This window comes from Diceros bicornis, chromosome 4, assembly GCF_020826845.1.
Source record: "Diceros bicornis minor isolate mBicDic1 chromosome 4, mDicBic1.mat.cur, whole genome shotgun sequence".
NCBI classification, from domain to species: Eukaryota; Metazoa; Chordata; class Mammalia; order Perissodactyla; family Rhinocerotidae; genus Diceros; species Diceros bicornis.
The window spans coordinates 47,520,162-47,541,585 of record NC_080743.1 but is presented as its reverse complement, the minus strand read 5'-3'; the positions used below and the strand labels follow the sequence as shown (position 1 = coordinate 47,541,585).

The 21,424-nt window shown below is 32.8% G+C and overlaps 1 protein-coding gene across 5 annotated transcripts in view; it reads right to left on the bottom strand.

Moving 5' to 3' along the window:
• The window catches only part of SYCP1 (synaptonemal complex protein 1), a 117,986-nt gene that overhangs the window by 49,194 nt on the left and 47,368 nt on the right, over positions 1–21,424 (bottom strand). For 4 of the 5 annotated variants that reach the window (XM_058538870.1, XM_058538875.1, XM_058538873.1 and 1 more), the window contains 7 exons: positions 18,709–18,770; positions 12,506–12,610; positions 11,593–11,696; positions 10,086–10,203; positions 8,717–8,787; positions 5,827–5,908; positions 2,794–2,856 (listed from right to left, as the gene is read on the bottom strand). In XM_058538870.1, the coding sequence (XP_058394853.1) occupies positions 2,794–2,856; positions 5,827–5,908; positions 8,717–8,787; positions 10,086–10,203; positions 11,593–11,696; positions 12,506–12,610; positions 18,709–18,770 (605 nt within the window). The remainder of the gene's footprint in view (positions 1–2,793; positions 2,857–5,826; positions 5,909–8,716; positions 8,788–10,085; positions 10,204–11,592; positions 11,697–12,505; positions 12,611–18,708; positions 18,771–21,424) is intronic. The other variant, XM_058538871.1, reaches the window with a different exon arrangement.

The following is a 21,424-nucleotide window of genomic DNA, read 5'->3' as shown; positions in this document are numbered from 1 at the left end:
ACAAGTACAAATTTAAATAAAGATTATCTCAACAAAAATTTGAAATTCTTAACATTTCTTAATCTACTTAAAGAAAATTTAAATTCAATTACTTTAAAGAAAATGTGCTTCTTGGTCAACCCTATACAGAAGGCTGAATTATATTATTAACTGGATTTTGAAAAGCCACAGCCAGAGGTAAGAGTAACTATAATTTTTCTTCTTCCTTACTCGTTATTCCTCATTTCTCATTTCTGAGATTTCTTTTACTTATTATACTTGGGGAAGGAAAATAATATGATACTCTATCTCCTCCTAACTACATTTTAATTCCTCTTCTAGAAATATCAGCTAAACCACTTTTTTAATATCTCACTTTGAGGGACTATTTCACCTGGGTTCACAGGCAGAATTGGATTAAGAGGTATTAGCCCAAGAAATATTTGGAGTACCATAAAAGCAGCACAGATTTCTAAAGGGTCCCAAAACATCACAGATATGTAAATTGTTCAAATTTCCATCAAAGTAGAAAGAAACTCCAATGGAAAAAATTTTTTAATCTCCCTCATTTGCACAAAATATTCTATTAAGTATTATTCTTGCAACACTCATGTGCAGTCAATAGTCAGCTACTATTCTGAAACTGAATAATATATGGCACTGCTGGTTACAAGTAATTTATTTTATCTAAAATTTAATGTGCCTCACCCCCCACAAATGTCTATTTTGAAAACTCAAAAGAAAACTAAGGTAGAAAAGCTATAGAAAAGTGAGAAACATTTTACTAATTTTCGTGCCAATTTGACTAGTATAAACATATCAGCAGGTGAAAATGTTTGTGTACACAATTTTTATTTATTAAAGAAAATCAAGGATTTCCATTTTTGGCAGAAAAGCCACTAAATACTCTGAACAACCTTCCTAACAAAAATAATTTAAAAGTAAATGGCTAGAAAGTAAGGAATCTGCTTGCTTGAAATTATCACTTTAAAGTGATAATGGTAAGTTTTGGGGCTAGCACCAAAGTCAGCATTTGGCCTAAGGGTATCTGCTGAACCTACCTAAGGTAAGGGAGATAGGAAATAAAACTTAGAGCTCACTAAAGGTATGGAATCTAACAAGACAATCCTGCATAAAGCCACAAACTCAAATGACTTAGTGAAAGCGTAAACAAGAAATAAATCTGCCACACAGAAGGCGACAGTAAGGAAACTTGTCTGTCTTGATTCTGGCACTGAGTGAAAGGCATAAAAATCTTCCCTGAAAATTTGTAGCCATGAAGTGGCCATACGGGTTTATAAGCTGAATTCATGCTATCTCTATGATCTAAAAAAACTTCAAATGGAGAATTTAATTTAAAATGGTGCCCAGTTAGGAGTGCTCTCAAGAAAATCTTTTTGGAAGGATATCAACTTCAACACAAGCCTTAAACAATTCCCATAAATAAAATTCCAAGGTATTATAATAAACAACAAAAAAATAAGGCTCAATGAGTAAAAGGCTCAAAGAGCAGAAAGAACAAAGAACAGAATCAGATCTGAAAAGACTTCAGATATTGGAATTATCAAAGAATACCAAACTAAAACATTTAACATATTTTTAAAAATTAAAGACTTGAAACTATGAACAAGAAACAGCAGACTATAAAAGACGATTGAACAGATTTTAAAAAGAACTAATTAAAACTTCTGGTAATGAAAAATGTAATTGAAATTTAAAACTCAGAGACAGAAAAATTGGTTACTTCTTGGCCTTACCAAATGAATGCTGGACAAATTTAAAGAATATCACTTTGAAGCATCTCCAAATTATAACTGTGCCCGAGAAAGCACGTTTCATGTATTTCTCCATTCTTCAGACCATCAAAACTTATTCCCTTGAGAGTTAATGTTGATGACCATACTTCTGTCCTACTCAGTTTTTCCTAAAAAACCATCTTTATAACTGGCATTACTACACAGTCCAAAAAAATGTGTATATTTTACTAAAATGATAAGGACATCAGAACTATTAAATTTGAATGCCATTTTGACTGCCCCATCTCACTCTCCCTTCTTTCTAAATAAGCTAATTAAAATTAAAATAACGTAAGTTTACAATCCTTTTAAATTTAAATAATCTCCAAATTTAGGGCTAATTAAGATAAATATATTTGGTGGAATGCCCAGAAATTCTTGAAAAGGTTTTAAATTATAACAGTTCTTTTTTAAGTAAAATAATTCATGTGCATAGAAACAAATTTTATTCACCAGAATTCTAGGTAGAAGAAAATGGTGTTGATTATTAGAGGTCAGAACTTCAGAAAGGGAACTATACTTTCCAGAAGACTACTCGTTATATAGAAGGTCAAGTTTAGGACAAGTGTGTGGTGAGGTGTAGAGAAGAGAGAAATGAATTGGGATGGGCAGCCAGGCAGTAAAAACACTTCACATAAAGAGAAGAGAAATTTTTCCACAGCAACCTTGATTATAGGAGTAGGAGAAGTGTCTAAGAATGATTTTAAAAGCATCTTGTCATTCTAAGGATATCCACAACAAATGCAGCTGCTGCAAGTATGAAATTTTGGGAAAGGGAAGAGATAGCTAAAGAGTTGAATGAAACTTTGCTCTTTGAAGCATTGTGCAAAACTTCTGAACGCAGAGCCTCTTCAAAGAAACCTGCAATAAAAGTCCTTCATTATTCTTCAAAGCATTCAAAGGAGAATTGAGATTTCTTTGTACAGCACAGTGTAAAGGGTGGCCCTAAAGAAGCTAGTCATACATATATTGTTACAAAGTCTCTATTCCCAAAGTTTTTTTTGTAATTTGATAATACCTTGTTTTCCAATATCTTCATTTGTTTATCTTTTTTCAAAACTTCACATTCAATGCTTCGAACCTAAAAAATATTATTTGACATCAGATTAAAAATAGAAACAGAATTTCTATTTTCTTCTATGAGTATCTTTTAGAAATTATACAGTTTAGTCTTATATTTCTACATAAACAGTTATCAGTTCTCCCAGTTTATTTCAGTATCCTTTTTCTTAAAAAAATTGTTAATGTTTATATGTTAATGTTCATCATTTTTATCTTAGCCCAGTATCACTTTGCAATATTTTATCAGCTTTCCCAGTTTATCTTGAATTTTTAAAAATTGTCTTGTATATAAATGTTTATAATCTCTTAAATACATCTTTCACAAACATTTTTTAATCTGAACCTTGTAACAACCCAATGATATAGAAAGGATAGGTATTATTTTCTCCATTTTAAAGATGAGTAAACTGAGGGTCAGATAAAGTATGTATGAAATAATAAATGTCTGAACTAAAGTAGTGGATTGGGAAAAGAAGAGTGTAACGAATTTCAATGTCAGGCAAAATAGCAGAGAAATATTTGCAACTTTGATTCTTTCTGGGAAACTGTTTCAACAGGTAAACTGAAATCCAACCATGGAAAGCTTAAATATGCTAACAACTTGTCTTGAACTTCAGTTTTTTTTCTTAACTCATCACTAATATTTTCTACATTGGTAAAATAAATTTAAATTCTTAGTAGAGGATTTTTATTTTACATTAAACATCAAATTCATGTTTTTCTCCATCACAAACAACAAGATTAGTGTTTTGAAGTGGCCTCTGATACAAATTTTAAAGTAGTGAATTACATGCCAAATTAGGAGATTAAATTCACTTTTTTTGGTTGAATTTAATAAATATAAAACAAAGAAAAAATAGGTTTTTGAGAGGAAAAAAATGTAGTATAGTCTAAAGAATCTTAGGGGCCGGCCCAGTGGCGCAAGCGGTTAAGTGCGCACTCCACTGTGGCGGCCTGGGGTTCGCCGGTTTGGATCCCGGGCGTGCACCAACGCGCCGCTTGGCAAGCCATGCTATGGCGGCGTGCCATATAAAGTGGAGGAAAATGGGCACAGAGGTTAGCCCAGGGCCAGTCTTCCTCAGCAAAAAAAAGAGGAGGATTGGCACATGTTAGCACGGGGCTGATCTCCTCACAAAAAAAAAAAAAAAAAAAGAATCTTAAAAGGCCAGCTCTACTACTTAGTCATGTAGCTTTTTGAAATTTTTTACCTTTGGTGTCCCAATTTCCTAACTCATAAAATGAGGACAAAAATGACTTCCAGTTAAATAAGATAACATATATAAAGAAACTACAATGTTCCTGTTCCATTATAAGCCATTAAAAATATTAATTCATCTCATCCTTAGACTATTCCAACAGTCTTACAACTTTCTAAAGTGTAAATATAATTATGACACTCCTCAGGCCAAAACTCTTCAATAACCTCACACTCCTAAATATAGATTATAAGGCCTTAAATGATTTACCCTCATTTTCCCCATCCTCGTCTTCCCTCTCTCATCTTACCCTATTCTCTCTACTATCACCACTATCTTAAACTCCACCTTACAGCCAAGATGAACTTTTTATAGTTGCTTAAATATGACAGGCTCTCTCATACTTCATATATAATGTGTGTATGTGTGTGTGTATATGTAGTATCTGTAACGTGGATACTCTTCTCCCCGATATACTTGTGTCCACCCCTCTGCCTTCCACTAATTCCTTTTCTTTTTTTTTTTTTTGTGAGGAAGATTAGCCCCGAGCTAACATCCAATGCCAATCCTCCTCTTTTTGCTGAGGAAGATTGGCCCTGGGCTAACATCCCTGCCCATCTTCCTCTATTTTATATGGGACGCCGCCACAGCATGGCTTGACAAGTGGTGCATCAGTGCGCGCCCAGGATCCGAACCTGTGAACCCTGGGCCACTGAAGCAGAGCCACCAGGCTGGCCCCTGCTTCCACTAATTCCTATTAATCTAAGGTTTCAAACTGAATGTCACTTCTTCCAGGATGCTTGTCCTAACTCAAGTTTGGATTAGATGTCCCTTCTATGGGCTCCAATAGCATTTATATAGAGGACCTATGTTTTGGTCTTGCCTCCATCCTTTCCTACAAAGACTCCTTTATTGTAAATTCCACAGTAATCCTGCTCAGTCCATGTAGTTTGATGGAGACTGATCTGTCTCTAGGAGTGGGCACCCAGATCAGACTTGGCTAGATTACTATATCCCCTAACTACAATATTAGTTCAGGAATAAGGAAGCGAACTAAAGTAGGCCAAAGTCCTCTCCAAAAATTTTTTTCAGAGCTTTCAAGACAATTTTTTACAGCCTTTCAACTGATTTCAGTGCCTTTCACCTCTTCCCATTCCACTCTTAAAAAATAAAAATGTCACTTCCCTAACAAAAAACCTTAACTGGACCACCACTGTCCATTAAAACAAATGAAATCCAAACTCAGCACCTAGAACAATGCCTGGCACATAGTAGGTAGTCAATAATATTTGTTGAATGAATGAAAAAACGGTCAAGACCTTCACAATCTAGCTTGATCTTTCCATTTTGGCACAATTTTCTCCCACTATGTATGTTATATACTATAATCATGTCACATAACTTTATACTGTTCCACTTTCATGATACTTTCCCTAAAAACCTTTTCTTCCTATCTCAACTTGTTGAAACCATATCCATCAAAGCGCAACACAAACTAATTAATCAATTTACCAATATATTCTGTATTATCAAAGCATGTGTCATGTATTTAGTGTAAAAATGTAAACTGACATTAAATATTGAGGATTTATGACAGAAATTTACAATTATGCCACTATTTCTTCTAGATATAAACCACATATGCAAAATAACCCAACTTTGCCTATATTTCTAAGGTCAACAGCCTACAACAGTCCCTAAATCACTAGTATACTTCATTTTCTTTTAGACACATGGTATTGTTGTTATGATTTGAAATTTTACGATACAGTTTATCATTAAATACAACATACATTTTCTTCACTCTTGTCCAATTGACATTTAACTTCATCTCCTTTCTGTTTTAGTTCTTGTCTCACAGATTCCAGTTCATTCCTTAAAGTAAATGGAAGAGTGATATTGTAACAAAATTTATATTTTCATTTTATTCCCTTCCTAGAATTTCTAAAATGGTTGACTATTATTTTTTCGTTGGTTTATATTTTCATTTTGTTTGGTAATTCTTCATGCGTTAATACCAATAGGCACACTTCTCCTATATTTAAATTAACTTATACATTTATTTTGAAATTAATTATGTGGATCTTTATAGCTATTTTTCCATCAAAAAAAACCTCCTAGAAACACATTTTTTATTTAAGTCAAGATTTCACTTTTGTGTTTTCTTAGTCATAAATTAGTCATCATTCTAAGACATACTCATAATTTTATACAAATAAATTACAGACATAAATACAAGTGATTTTAATATAAAACTATATGACTGAGACATTTGCATACACATATATCCTTATATATGTATAGTGTATCTCTGGAAACACACAAGAAACAGTGATACCTCTGGCGGGGCAGGGGGCAGAAGACAAAGGTCAAGAAAAATAGTTTTCTTTCACCACGTGCTCCTTTGTCCCTTTGAATTTTGTACCATATACATGTACTATTCTTTCAAAATTTTTTAAATTAAACATGTGCCTGTGGCACATGAAAACAATGGTGCTTTGTCTCAGATGAATATGTGAAGCTATTTCTAATTGTTGTCTTTCTTATTACCACTAATATGTTGCTGGGTCTAACCTGTATGCATGGAACAATAGTCAATCATGTGGAATAACTGGCCTTATGAAAACTGAATCCAGGATATTTACCATTTAACTGAGTATTAAATTAATTGGTATATTCTTATTTTTCTTAAATATCTTTATATTTAGAGTTCTGTGAGTTCTGTAAGTCCATAGAGTAGGCAGATGTTCAAAAAGATATTATCCAAATAATCTGAATTCTCTTAAATAAAAAGCAGCCTTTCCCTAAAATATGTCTTCACTTTTTATCCCCAAAATCTACAGTGGCTTAATCACAGAGATTCGATCTATAAATAGCAGCTACTTCTGAAGAAGAAAATTGAGGAAAATGGACAAAAGTAATCATTAGAAATATAATAAAAGATGACTTTGCAAATCCAGAAAATAGTTTAACAGTTATATGCCAGGCCTTGCGCTCAGCACTTAATTCACAGTACCTCATACAATCCTCCAACAATCCTATGAGAGAGGTATATTAGCTCTAAAGGAGATCTCAAATAATTTAAAATAGCAATAAGTTTTAATGACCACATTCTTTAACCAAACATAAAAAATCAAAACTTAATACTTCAGAATATAAGTGCAAACAAAAGTCCCCAAATATTTGAAAATTGTCTAAATTACTAATGGATTAAAAGGAACTTTAAATTACAAAAACAGATTATCTAGAAAATAATAAACGAAATGCTGCATATCAAAAACCAGGTCATAGATCCATAGCTGTGTTAAGAAGTAAACTGCTATCTTGAAATGTCTTTATTATATGAAAAAAAGAAAAATAAACTAAATATATTGATATTTGATATCAATTTAAAAAAAACTAAAGATTAATATTTGATTTCAAGCAGGCAAAAAATTTCTAAGTATAAAAGCAATGGGAGGGCCGACCCCGTGGCTTAGCGGTTAAGTGCGCCCGCTCCGCTGCTGGCGGCCCTGGTTTGGATCCCGGGCGCGCACCGACGCACCGCTTCTCCAGCCATGCTGAGGCTGCGTCCCACATACAGCAACTAGAATGGATGTGCAACTAGGACATACAACTATCTACTGGGGCTTTGGGGGAAAAATAAATAAATAAAATCTTTAAAAAAAAAAGCAATGGGAAAAACTACAAAAGGAAAGACAATTAGATTTAATACAAAATCAAAAAACTTCTGTATGACAAAAAATTACCCAAAGTGAAAGGAATACAGGTTGGGGAAAATATGTGCTGTAAGCAAAACAAAATAAAGGATTAACATTTTTTTAAAAGCTTAAATAAATCAATAAGAAAACAATCAAGATCTCAAAATATTAGTGGGCAACTGGTATAAGCAACTTCAGAAAGAAGAAATTCCAGCAAGCAAACATGAAAAATTCCAAAGCTTACCCAATAAATGAAAATTATAAATCATAAGAACAATGAGTTGTTTTTAATCTGTTATATTATCAAATAAAGTCATAGTGCCCAAAACCAATTAAAACATTTTGGAACCAGCATTTTCATACAATATAAACTATTAGAAACCATTTGACTATCAAAAGTCATTGAAATAATTATTCCTGAATATGACTCAATAAATTGTACTGCTTGAAATTTATCCGATCAAATTCAAAATAAGGAAAAAATTTGTATGTGCCAAGATGTTTATTACAGTATTATTCATAACAGTGAAAAACTGGAAAATGTAAATATCCAAAAATAAAAAGAATTGAAACAAATAATGTTATATCCACTTGGTTGACTAGTATACAGGCATTAAAATAGATGACTGTGAAAACATCCAGAAACATGGATAACGTTTAAAATAATAGAAAAGTTTTTATTTCTCTTCTAAATTTTCTGGCATATGATTAATGTACTTTCTTAATTAAATAAATATTAAATATTAGAAAGTCTATGGTGCTTTAAAATTAGTTTCTATGTCTGATCTCACTATTTCAACACTAAGTATAAAATACTTTATTACAATTTTATCTTTAAGAAAGATTCCAAAGCTGTAATTTGTCTAATTTTTTACTTTATATTATATTCAATGTTAAGTTTAATCTAAATTAAGTACAAGTTAAAAGAAAAGAAATACTAATATCTTTTGCCAGACAAAAAAGGCCAATTCATTAGTCTTGCCTTAACCGTGTTTCTGTTTCTTCCAGATTTTCTATTTGTTTCAACATCCTTTCTTCTTGCTTTTTGCTATTCTAAAGAAATAATCAGTGTTGTTTATATTAATTAGTTTGTTTCATCAAAAATAAAATTGAAACTAATATTTAAGACATTTATTTGTCAGCATAAAATTCATTTAGTTATATACAAAGCAAGAGAATGGGCTATTTAACTTGCATAGTTCCACACTACTTTTCCAGCCTTACTTTAATTATTCCCCTAACAATCTCTATATAGCAGCTAACAAAACAAGTCTTACTTGCTGTTTCCCAGCAATACTTGGAGCCTTGTATCTTTGTTAATATTGCTGAAGCTTCAAGGAATGCCTTTCCACTCATTGTTACCTAGTGAACTTCTATTTATTCAAAGTTGTATTTTGTTTGTTTTTTGTGAGGAAGATTAGAGCTGAGCTAATATCTGTTGCCAATCCTCCTCTTTTTGCGGAGGAAGATTGGCCCTGGGCTAACATCCATGCCCATCTTCCTCTATTTTATGCGGGATGCCTGCCACAGCATGGCTTGATAAGCAGTGCATAGGTCTGCACCCGGGATTCGAACCAGCAAACCCCCCGGGCAGCCGAAGCAGAGTGCACGAACTTAACCACTATGACACCGGGCTGGCCCATTTTAGGCCAAAGTCAATGCTATATTCTCTCTGAAGCCTTCTCTTCCACCAAGACAGAAGTGATCCTTCTGAACTCTGATAACACTTTGTCCCCAAAACAACACATATGACATACTATTTTAAGTTATTCAACCATTTATTTTTTCTATTGAGTCATAAGCTCCCAAAGAGGAAGGATGATATTTTATTCATCATTGTATCCTCCACATTGTCTTATATGATTTACTTAATAAATACTTGTTAAGGGCCGGCCCAGTGGCTTAGTGGTTAAGTGTTCGCGCTCCGCTGCTGGCGGCCCGGGTTCGGATCCCGGGCACACACCGACGCACCGCTTCTCCGGCCATGCTGAGGCTGCGTCCCACATACAGCAACTAGAAGGATGTGCAGCTATGACATACAACAATCTACTGGGGCTTTGGGGGGAAAAAAATAAATAAAATCTTAAAAAAAAAAAATACTTGTTAAATAAATATTTCATAAAAATCTTGATGCTTAAAATTAGATTAACATTATCAATGGGTAGTCTCTATATTCTGTTGCCCATTATCACCATTTAAGATCAATATGCATATTTTCTTCTAAAACAAAGTATCAGTTCTAAGATAATGAGACTTTTAAATCTGAAGGAGTCTTTAGAAGTCATCTGTTCTAACCCGCTAATTTCACAGTTAAGAAAACTAAGTCACTGGTACTTTCTTTTTCAACTCACATTAATATCTTCTTGCTGTTTCTTGAGTTCTAGAGCCATATCACTTATTTCTTGTGCTAGTTCTTTGTTCTCCAATGAAAGCTTGTTGTAGCTTGCAGTTAGTTCGGTATTCTTAAGCCTATTTTTAAAAAACATGTCATACCAAAATATTTACATATGAAATTATATGATGTGGAATTTAATTCAAAATAATCTTAGGGGAAAGGGAAGAAGGGCTGGGGGTACATATGAAATAAGGTTGTCCATTAGTTAATAATTTCTGAAGCTGGGTGATAGGTACATGCTGGTTCATTACATTATTCCCTCTACTTTGTACATGTTTGAAATTTTTCTACAATAATTTTTTCAAGATGTCATATATTTCCTTGCATATTCCTCACACCTCATCCCCCCATATTTTTCCACAAATTTTGAAGGGTATATTATTTTCTTCATGTAATTTTTTCTTTCTAGTACACTGCCTCTTAGAAACCGTTTCAAATTTCTGATGATTTGATTAAAGTGGTACTTCAGGTATGAACTATTTTTAATTAAAATAAATAAAACTAGGTTTAACCTTTGTGCACAGCACTTAAACCGCTCTTACAAGGACTCAAATGCTCTACTTGGAGAGAGATGACTGCTGTTATTGTTTGCAGCCAGAATCAATTTAAATGAAGGAAGGGGAGTATGTGGCTCTATGGAATGATTTCAGAAGCACCTATTATCTCCTTCTACTTACTGATACTGGAAATTCACCAAAGAGTAGATAATGGTCTTGATTAAAAAACAAAAGGTTAAAAAAAGCAAATATACCAAGAATAACATAAATTTATACTAAAGCATAAATAACTAATCAGTCCATTCATTAACAGGGATTTTGGTTAATAGATTAATTTTACCCAGAGCCCTTAAAAAAGTACTGGTGAAAAGATAGCAGGAGCAGGGAATGGGAGCTGAAAAGGAAAGGACAAGATGCTAAGATAAGTGCTTCTCATTTTTATCTAGAGCAGAGAAGCAACCAAAAAAGGAAAAATCATGTTCACCACTAGATTGACTACTTGAGTTTACTTCTGATTAATAACACAACAATTATTTCCTCCCACTTTCTCTCGAAATTAAACATACCAAGTAGGGAATCATTCAATTAAATATTTATTTGGACAATGTAAAAAATCAATTTGTATTTTGTCATTTCATCAAGACAAACCTATGAAATAATTTAGCAAAACAACGAAAATAACTAGAACTGCAAATGACTATTTCTATGAGAAATTTAATATCTCCAAGAAAAGTAACATATCGATCTTCTAAAGTAGTTCTCAACTTTGTGATGTACTCTTGCTATGTCAATGATATGTACTTTCCTTAACAATGAAATTGATAGATTATTTTGATCTTTAATTAGGAATAAAACACAACTTTAAGCCCATTCAAATAAACACTGAATATAATTTGCTAATTTATTATTAACTACCAGAAAGCTTAGGAATTAAATACATAAGCTATTTATAAATAGAAAACATACTTTTCATTTTCAAGCTCAGTTTTCAGCTCTTTAACCTGTTTTGAATAGTGTTGTTCACTTGTCGCAATGGCAGTTAATTGTGTTTCCAAATCATGTACTTTTCTCTGGAAAATAAATGTGTATAATCACAGCAAACGTTTTTATAATTTTATCACTTAAAAAGTATGGTTACTCTATGTAATCAAGTCGTATATTTGGCAAAAATTTAGTAAGAATACGTCAAATTTTTTTAATTGAGTAGATTTAATGCCATAACTATTATAATTTTAAAACAATGAGCAATGACAAATGCAATATGAGTAAATTCCATCTCAATATTCTGAAGTTCAACCAGTAAAACTATATTTACATACGTATTATAAAATATTTTTATCAATTTTACTCTACCAAGTAATTAATTTCAATTAAAATGTTATATTAAAAAGAAATATATTAATTAATGAACTCAGATAGTACCTTAAAAACAAAGCTATTCTACTATTATAAAAAGACAGTTACAATGTAATGCTGTTATGAACAGAAAATACACTTTTTTAAAATAAGACATATTCTAAAATTATAAGCACTATAAAAACTATTGTAAACTAAGAACCTAATAAAGGCTAAATTTTAAATGTATCAATTAAGAAATACTCAAGACATCAGGAAATGTAATCATTATAAACCACAGCATTATGCATACTATTGATATCTTAAATATTGACCTTTCTCTCCCCTATTACATATTGAGGTTCTGTAGATGTGTTTTAAATCAATCATTAGCATATTAAATGTAGCAGGTACACATACTTTTAAAAGGTTTCTCTCTGAAGAAACCTTTCACAAAGCTAACAGCCACACCATAATCTATTTTGTAAATCTGTAGTCTACTAACAAAATATTTGAAAGAAAAATGTATCCTTTTTAAACAAACCTCTCTGATTTGGAGAAGACTAGTTAGTTCATGTTTTGTTCCTTTTAATTCTTCAGCAATCTTCTCAAATTGTTTCTTTTCATCTAAAACCTTTTGGTTTTCTGCCTATTTAAGAACATTAACAAATCATGATAGTCAAAGCAACGCATATTCAAAATAATCAAACTGTCTAAATAGAGGTGTGGAGAGACTACAAGTTTCTCTTTGGCTAAAATTTTTTAAAAGAGAAACCAAGTCATTATTAAGTAAATTTCAAAACTAAATATAATGACACAGGATTTAATGGACAGAGCCCTGGAATTTTTTTATTTTAAAACATCTTACAGGTCATTGAATTCAAACCTTGTCGTATGCATAAATCACTCCAATTTATTAGCATTTATTAGTCACTCACTATTCTATTTCAAAATGTGCTTCCCTGTAACTTATATGCAACGGTCATTGTTCTGCCTTCCTTAGTCATATAGAAGTCTAATTTCTCTTTCACATGATAGCTGACAAATATTTGAAGAGAGTTATCATCACTCCCCAACTTGTAACTATTCTAAAATCTCTAATTATTATTATCATTCTTCCTGTGAAATGGTTTTAAATTCCCTCAGGGTAGTCTCATTTTGTCAATATACCATTTTAAATGAGGTGTCAAGAATTAAATTCAATGTTCTAGACACCAAGGGTCAGCAAACTACAGCCCACAGGCCAAATCCAGCCATTGCCTATTTTTAATAAAGCTTTACTGTAATATAGTCAATCTATTCATTTATGTATTGCTATGTCTGTTTTGCCCTATAACAGCAAAGTTGAGCAGCCACAACAGAGACCATATGGCCCACAAAGCCTAAAAATTTACTATTGGCTCTTTACATAAAAATTTTGTCAACCTTTTCTCTGGACAAGTCCTGTACAATAGAACTTTCTGCAATAATAGGAACATTCTCTGTGCTGTCCAATATGGTAGCTATTGAGCCACTATTACAGCTGCGCCACTGACAATTAGATTTGATTTATCTTAATTAATTTAAATTTAAAATCCACATTTGGCTAGTGGCTACCATATTGGACAGCATAGCTCTAGAAACCGAGCAAGACAAAGTATAATACAACCATTAACTCTTTAGTTATGGATACTTAATTTCTATTAAATCCTCCTGTTAGCCAACAGAGTATATATTTATGAACTCAATTTTTATTTTGTTTACTCAAGTGTGAGATCACAACAATTTTATTAAAGGCTTGCCAATAAGAGGTCCTATATTAATAACTACAAAAACTACAAATTGTAGTTAAAGAGTTTGAATTTTATCTACAGGCTATGTGGAGCTATTGAAAATTCTGATACCATAATATAACATGATCATATTTATGATTTAAAAAGAAAACTCTAGCAATAGTGCATAGGAAGACCCAATTATATGCAGGAAAAATATAGATATATACAAACATCTACAAAGATAAAGACTAAGATAGGTTGAAAGATATACCATGCAAACAATAAACATAAGAAAACTGGAGTCAATATAACAATACCAGTTAAAACAAACTTCAAGACAAAAGAGTATTAACAAAGATAAAGAGAGGCATTTAATAATGATCAAGGAGTCCAATTTATCAGGAAGATATAATAGTTATATATTAATGTGAGGCTTATAACAGAAATTCAAAATACATGAGCCAAACATTGACAGAATTAGAGAGAAACAGACAACTACAAAATCAGAGTAGGAGATTTTAATACACCTCTCTTAGTAACTAGAACTAAACAAAAAAGTATCAAAAACATATAAGATTTTCACACCACCACCAACCAACTGGATCTAATTAACAGGTATAGAACACTCTACCTAAAAATAGCAGAGTACACATTCTTTTCAAGAGCACACTGAACATTCACTAAGATATACCATATCCTGATTTCCAAAACAAACCTTAACAAATTTAAATAATAAAACAAAGTATATTCTCTGACCATAATGGAATTAAAATAGAAAAGAATAACAAAAATATAAGAGCAAAATCTCCAAATACATGGAAATTAAATAACAGACTTCTAAATAACACCAGGGTCAAAGAGGAAATCTCAAGAGAAATTAGAAAATATTTTAACATAAATGAAAATACAACATATAAAAATTTCTGGAATATAGCTAAAGAAGTGATTAGAGGAAATTTAGAGCATTAAAATGCTTATATTAGAAAAGGTCTCAAAACAACAATCTAAGTTGCCACCTCAAGAACCTAGAAAAAGAGCAAAATAAACCCAAAGAAGCAGAAAGAAGGAAACAGTAAAGAGCAGAAATCAATTAAATTAAACACAGAAAAACAGTACAGAAAATCAATGAAACAAAAAGCAGGTTATTTGAAATGATCAATAAAATTAGTAAAGAAAACACAAATCACTAATATTAGTAATGAAAGTAAGGGTAAGACTACAAACCCCATAGAACATTAAAAGGATAACAGGGAATGCTACAAACAACTCTATGCACAGAAAGTTGACAACTTCAGTGAAATTGATTAATTCCTTGAAAACCACAATCTACCAAAATCACCCAAGATAAAACAGGTAACCTAAATAGTTTTATAACAATGAAAGAAATTAAATTCATAGTTAAAAATCTTGCCAAAAAGGAATCTCTAGGTCCAGATGATTTCACCGGAGAATTCTGCCAAACATTTAAAGAAGAAATAATATTAATTCTATACTATCTCTTCCAGAAAATAGAAATGAAAGAAATGCTTCCCAACCAATTTTATGAAGCCAGCATTAGCCTGATTCCAAAACCAGACAAAGACAATCCAAGAAAAGTACAGACCAATAGCTCTCACGAAAACAAAAACAAAAATCCTCAATAAAATATTAACAAATTCAATAATATAGAAAAAGAATAATACATCACACCAAGTAGGATTTATCTCAGGAATGCAAGGCTGGTTCAATACACGAAAATCAATCAATGTAATACACCATATTAATAGTCTAAAGAAGAAAACCCACATGATCACATCAATCAACACAGAAAAAGTATTTGACAAAATTCAAAATAGATTTATAATAATAACTCTCAACAAACTAGGAATAGAAGGGAACTTCTACAAAAAACTTGTAACTAATACCGTACTTAATGGTGAAACATTGAATGTTTTTCTCTTAAGATCAGGACATCAAAGATGTACATGTTCACCACTCTTACTAAACATTATACTGGAATTCTGAGCTAGTACAGTTAGACAAGAAAAAAAGAAATATGACTGTTCCTATTTGCAGACAACATGATTGTCTACATAGAAAATTACAAGGAATTTGCAAAAAAATCCCTAGAACTAATATGTGAATTTAGCAAGATTGCAAGATACAAGACCAATGCATAAAGCAATCATACTCCCATCTACTAGCAATGTACAATTGGAAAAAAATTTTAAATACTATTTACAACACCTTCAAGGAAAGAAATATTTAGGTATAACTATAACAACATATACAGGATTTGTGTGCTGAAAAATACAAAATGCTAATGAAAGAAGCAAGGAAGATCTATATAAATGGAGATAAATACTGCGTTCATGTATTAGAAGACTCAACATACTAATGATATCAATTCAACCCAACTTGACCTATAGATTTCACACAATTCCAATCAAAATTCCAGTAGGATTTTCTTAGATATAGATAAGCTGATTCTAAAACTTTTATATGGAAAAGTAAAGGAACTAGAATAGCTAAAACAATTTTAAAAAAGAATTACACTACCCAAATCTAAGACTTACTATAAAGCTACAGTAATCAAGACACTGATATATTGGTGAATGGATAGATAAACAGATCAAGGAAACAGAAATAATCCAGAAATAGACCCACACAGATATGGCCAATTGATTTTTTATAAACGTGCAAAAGCAACTCAATGGAAAAAGGAGAGTCTTTTCAACAAATGGTAACATCACCCTACATCAATTCAAAGTATGTAAATCTTAAATATCTCTCAAAACCATTCACTTTTCTCACTACTACCACCACCTCCCAGCCTAAGCTACAATCATTTCTCCTCTGGCCACCGTGATTGTCTATCTACTCTTAATTTCTATCTTAATATACTGTTCACCATACTGCAAGCCAAATGAGCTTTTCAAAATGCAAATCTGACCAAGTCACTCCTTGCTGAAATTCTTTAGCACTTCCCACTCCTCTTACGATAAATACAAAATTCCCTTGATATGCTTTAAAAGGCCATGAATTGCCAGCCTACTACCTAATTAGGCTACTACCTGACTCTCTAGCCTCATTTTGCACCACACTCTTCGTTTCACTCCATGGTGTACTCACCATACTCCTTCCCAACAAACGACCTTTGTACATATTTCCTCTACCTGTAAGCTCTTCCTTTCCTTCTCTGGATTTCAGTTCAATCTTTACTTTTTCAAAAAAAAGCCTCTCCTGACCTCTCTAACTAGTTCAAATCCCTTTATTATAAGCCTCTCAGCACCGTGAACTAAATTTTTGTTGCCCTTGTCACCACTGCAATATTACCTTTGAATGACTGCTTGTATTCAAGTGTGATTATTTCATGACTTAATTCCATGAAAGCAGGATATGCATCCATTTGCTCCCCACTGTATCTTCAGAGTATAGCATAATAGGAACTCAACAAATGTTTGTCAAATGAGTAAATGTATTATCTTATTTATCCCTCACAGTCACTTTGTGAGATATGTACAATTATTTTCCCCATTTCATAGATGGAAAAACTGTAGCATTTAGAGTTTAGGTAAATTGTTCTAGGTCATATAGCCAAGAAGTAAAGGGCTGGCTATCAATTGAAGCATTATGATTTTAAGGACCAAGATATTAATTATTGTCTATTGCTTTTCAAATATAAGAGAACCCTAAATCAATCCTTGTCCACGTAGGAGTGAATCTTTATAGTAAAAACAATGCTTTAGTATTCATTCATTCGACAAATATTTATAAAGTGCTTATAAAGTGTCAGTCACTGTGTTAAGTACCGGGGTTACAGGGCAAACAGGACATAGGTTCTTAGCCCTTAGTGGAGCAAACCTTCATTCTACTATTTATTTACTGAGTACCTCCTATGTGCCATCTACTGTGCTAAGTAAGGGGGAATCTAAAGGGTGAATAAAGCTTTAAACAATTATAGTGAAAATAAATTAATTTCATTTGTGATAAGTGCTATAAAGGAAAAGTTCAGGGTGCTATGGGAACAAGCCATAAAGAGTCCAAAACTAGCTAGGAGTATCAACAGAGGTTTCCTAAATAACTGATATTCAAGCTGAGACTTGAAGTACAACTATGCATTAACAAATCTGAAAGCAATATGAACATTATTATTATTTACACGAGTTTGTGCAAAAGCTATTCAATGGAGAAAGGATAAGCATTTAGAAAAAATGCTTCCCAACAGACGGAAGAGTTAGGAGTTGCAAAATCAGGTAGAGATGTTATAGGTTAAACTCAAAATCAAATATCTGTCATCATAAACAATATTGTCTTCTATAGCAAGGGTTGGCAAACTACGCCTGCAAGACAAAATCAGCCTGCAGTCTCTTTTTGTAGGCCCTTGACCTAAGAATGGCTTTTACATTTTTACAAGGTTATTAAAAACAAAAGAAGAGAGAAGGAAGAGGACAAGGAGGGCGAGAGGAGGGGTATGCAAGGGGGGTCCGGGGGAGGGAATTAACATTTTGTATACAGCCCACAAAGCCTAAAATATTTACTATCTAGTCCTTTACAAAAAAAGTTTGCCAACCCATGCTCTATACACTGTAATCAATTAAAACATAATGAAGCCTTATCCTAACAAATTCACTAAACGTGTTTCTACCTAAACACTAAACATAAGTACTGAATATATATCATACATATCTTTTTCAAAATTGCAGCTTTGTGCCTCAAAGGTACATCAAATTTACAATCAGCTACATAACATGCATATTTGATCCTAGTTAAATGTACTGTCAACACATGTTCAAACAATATAAACACCTTCATCAAGACAATTATCAAGATGTAAAAAAATTGGTACAGACAAGAATGTGGCTTTACTAAAAAAACCCAAATGTAATTTTTTTATATTTTAGCTGGAAAAACTAGCATTAAAACATCTCTAGTGTGAGAGTCTAAGTCAGTGGATTCAATATTATTTTGAAAAGTAATTGCTATACATAAATAAGAGAAACTATATACTTACCAAGATTTTTTTCAATTCTTCAACTTCTACTTCTTTGTTATTTTTAAGCTTAGTCATTTCTTCTAAAATAAGCAAAAGAATATAAATATGTTAAAGGCTGGATTAAAAGAATAGGAAAGGAGAGACAAGAAATAAGAATGATATCACTTGAAAGGGAAAAACCAAAAGAGATGGATCAATGCAACTAGAGCACTGTAAAGCATAGAGGAAGTCCAAATAGAGCTATGCAAAAATAATAATGGATAAATATTAATAGTAATGTTTCTATAAAGTTAATTCTACAACTAAATGAGCCCAAAGTTCATTAAACAAAATAAGCAATGAATCTATATAAAATATATATCTCCACGACATTAATAAAATTATGATCGCAAAGATCACCAATAACCATATTGTGGTGCAATTCTCAGTTATCAGCATTGTGGAGCTTTCTGGCACTTGATACTATTAACCACTCTCTACTTTTCTCCCTTTGATTTTCAACACCTTGCATTATTCAGATTTCCTGTTTCCTCTTTAACTCCCGTTCCTGTTTCCTTTGCTGACACCCTTCTTTCTTGCCACCTTAAATAATAATGCTTTACAATGCTTTTCTTTCTATACTTCCATGAATTCAACATTAGGCTAATGAATTTTAAAATCTTTCCAGCCCAAACCTCCTGCTTTCTTCTCCTTTCTGACATTTTTAAACTGCCTACACCAAAGTTCCCAAATGATGTCTAGCTGTCACCTAAAATTTTATTACCTCTATAACATTGTCCCTCCTCACTGTTAAGAGTTTTTAATTATTGCAGATATAATAGATTTACTGAAAATTTCCAGACTCTGTACATTAAAAACAAACAAAAAACTTGTAATAATTGCCCACAGTCTTTAAGGAAAAATCAGCAAAATGTGAAATGCCAATATAGAGTCTAAAATAAAAACCTGTCACGTGCAAAGCTTATTTAACCACGAAATTTCAGTTTACATAAAAATAGTTAATTTTTTAAAACTCAAAGATTGGTTAAAGATAGTGGAGTGAGCAGGTCTCCACGCTCTCTCCCTATCCCATAAATTGTTTTTAAAGACACAAAAAAGAAAAAAGAAAAATATATATACATAAAAAAGAACAACATTAAGAAAACCAGAGAGACTACCAAAAAGCTGGGGTCAGCCCCATGGCTTAGGGTTAAGTGCGTGCGCTCCGCTACTGGCGGCCCTGGTTCGGATCCCGGGCGCGCACCGACGCACCGCTTCTCCGGCCATGCTGAGGCCGCGTCCCACATACAGAAACTAGAAGGATGTGCAACTATGACATACAACTATCTACTGGGGCTTTGGGGGGTGGGGGGGAAACGGAGGAGGATTGGCAATAGATGTTAGCTCAGAGCTGGTCTTCCTCAGCAAAAAGAGGAGGATTAGCATGGATGTTAGCTCAGGGCTGATCTTCCTCACCAAAAAAAAAAAAAAAAAACCAAAAAGCTGAGGAATCTTTGGAGAGGGGAAACCCACATTAATTCAATGAAGGCTAGGTGGAACAACTAGACCAGAGGACCACACCTCCCATCACACAGCTCACCTCAGGTTAAATCAAGAATTCTGGAAACTAGAGCCCAAGGGACGTGGCAGTACCCCAAACAGCTCATGATCTCTAAGCAAAATAAACATCCCTTTTACCCAAAAGACAAACTACCAAGCCAACCCTTCCTCACAGCACCTCCCATCTCTCCCCCACAATCAGAAGAATTTGATTATAACAGAAGTGTGAAGATGGATTCTCAAATACTTAGATGAGTAAACAATCAAGAATCAACAATTATGAAGAAAAGCAAAACCATGAAACACATGTACCAAATTCAATTAAGAGAAGAACTAAAATAAAATCCAAGGAGAAAGAATTAATAGAGCAAACAGAAGCAGATACTTTGCTAAGTATAGTATGTTCCAACAGGATACTATATCCATGAAATAAATTACCTAGAGCTCTTAGAAATTTAAAATTTGACCACTAAGATTTTTAAATAGCAAAATAAACATAGCTAAAGATGAATTCAGGGGGAAGTCAAAAACTTTTTTCCCCAAATTCCCCAGAAAAAGAATCAAAAGGTATAAAGTATAAGATAAAAATTTAAAAACATGAAAGATAGATCCAGAATTTCCAAGATCCACCTATCAGGACTTACAGAGAGAGAGAGAGAACAATGAAACTAGAAGAGAAGAAATAAGAGAAGAAAGATTCTCAAAGCTGAAGACAGACAAAAACGTCCTCAGATAACGGGCTCACCAAATGTTAGCAGAAGTGTGATATGATTCCATTTTTAAGAGATATTCTCTCAAACCTGTACCACTCAAATAGCCTCCAATCTGATTTCCCCACTTCTACACTTTCCTCACAACCAGCACTCCCCACCCACCACACCAAATATATCTGCCATATAGAAGTTACAGTGAGCCTTTAAAAACATAAACCAGATCATGTCATGCCTCTACTTCAAATCTTGCAATGGTTTTCCTTTGCCGTTAGAATAAAATCAAAATTCCTTTTCTTGGCCCTGACTTGGTCCTTGTCACCCCATCTTCATTTCATTCCCCTTTCCATATCACTTCTTACATTCACTCACATAAAGCTTTCATTCAGTTACTTGAATTAACCAAGCTTCTATACACCTTAAAGCATTTCTTACACGCTTTTCCCTCTGATTGAAAAGCTTTCCCCAACTCACATGCTTTACCT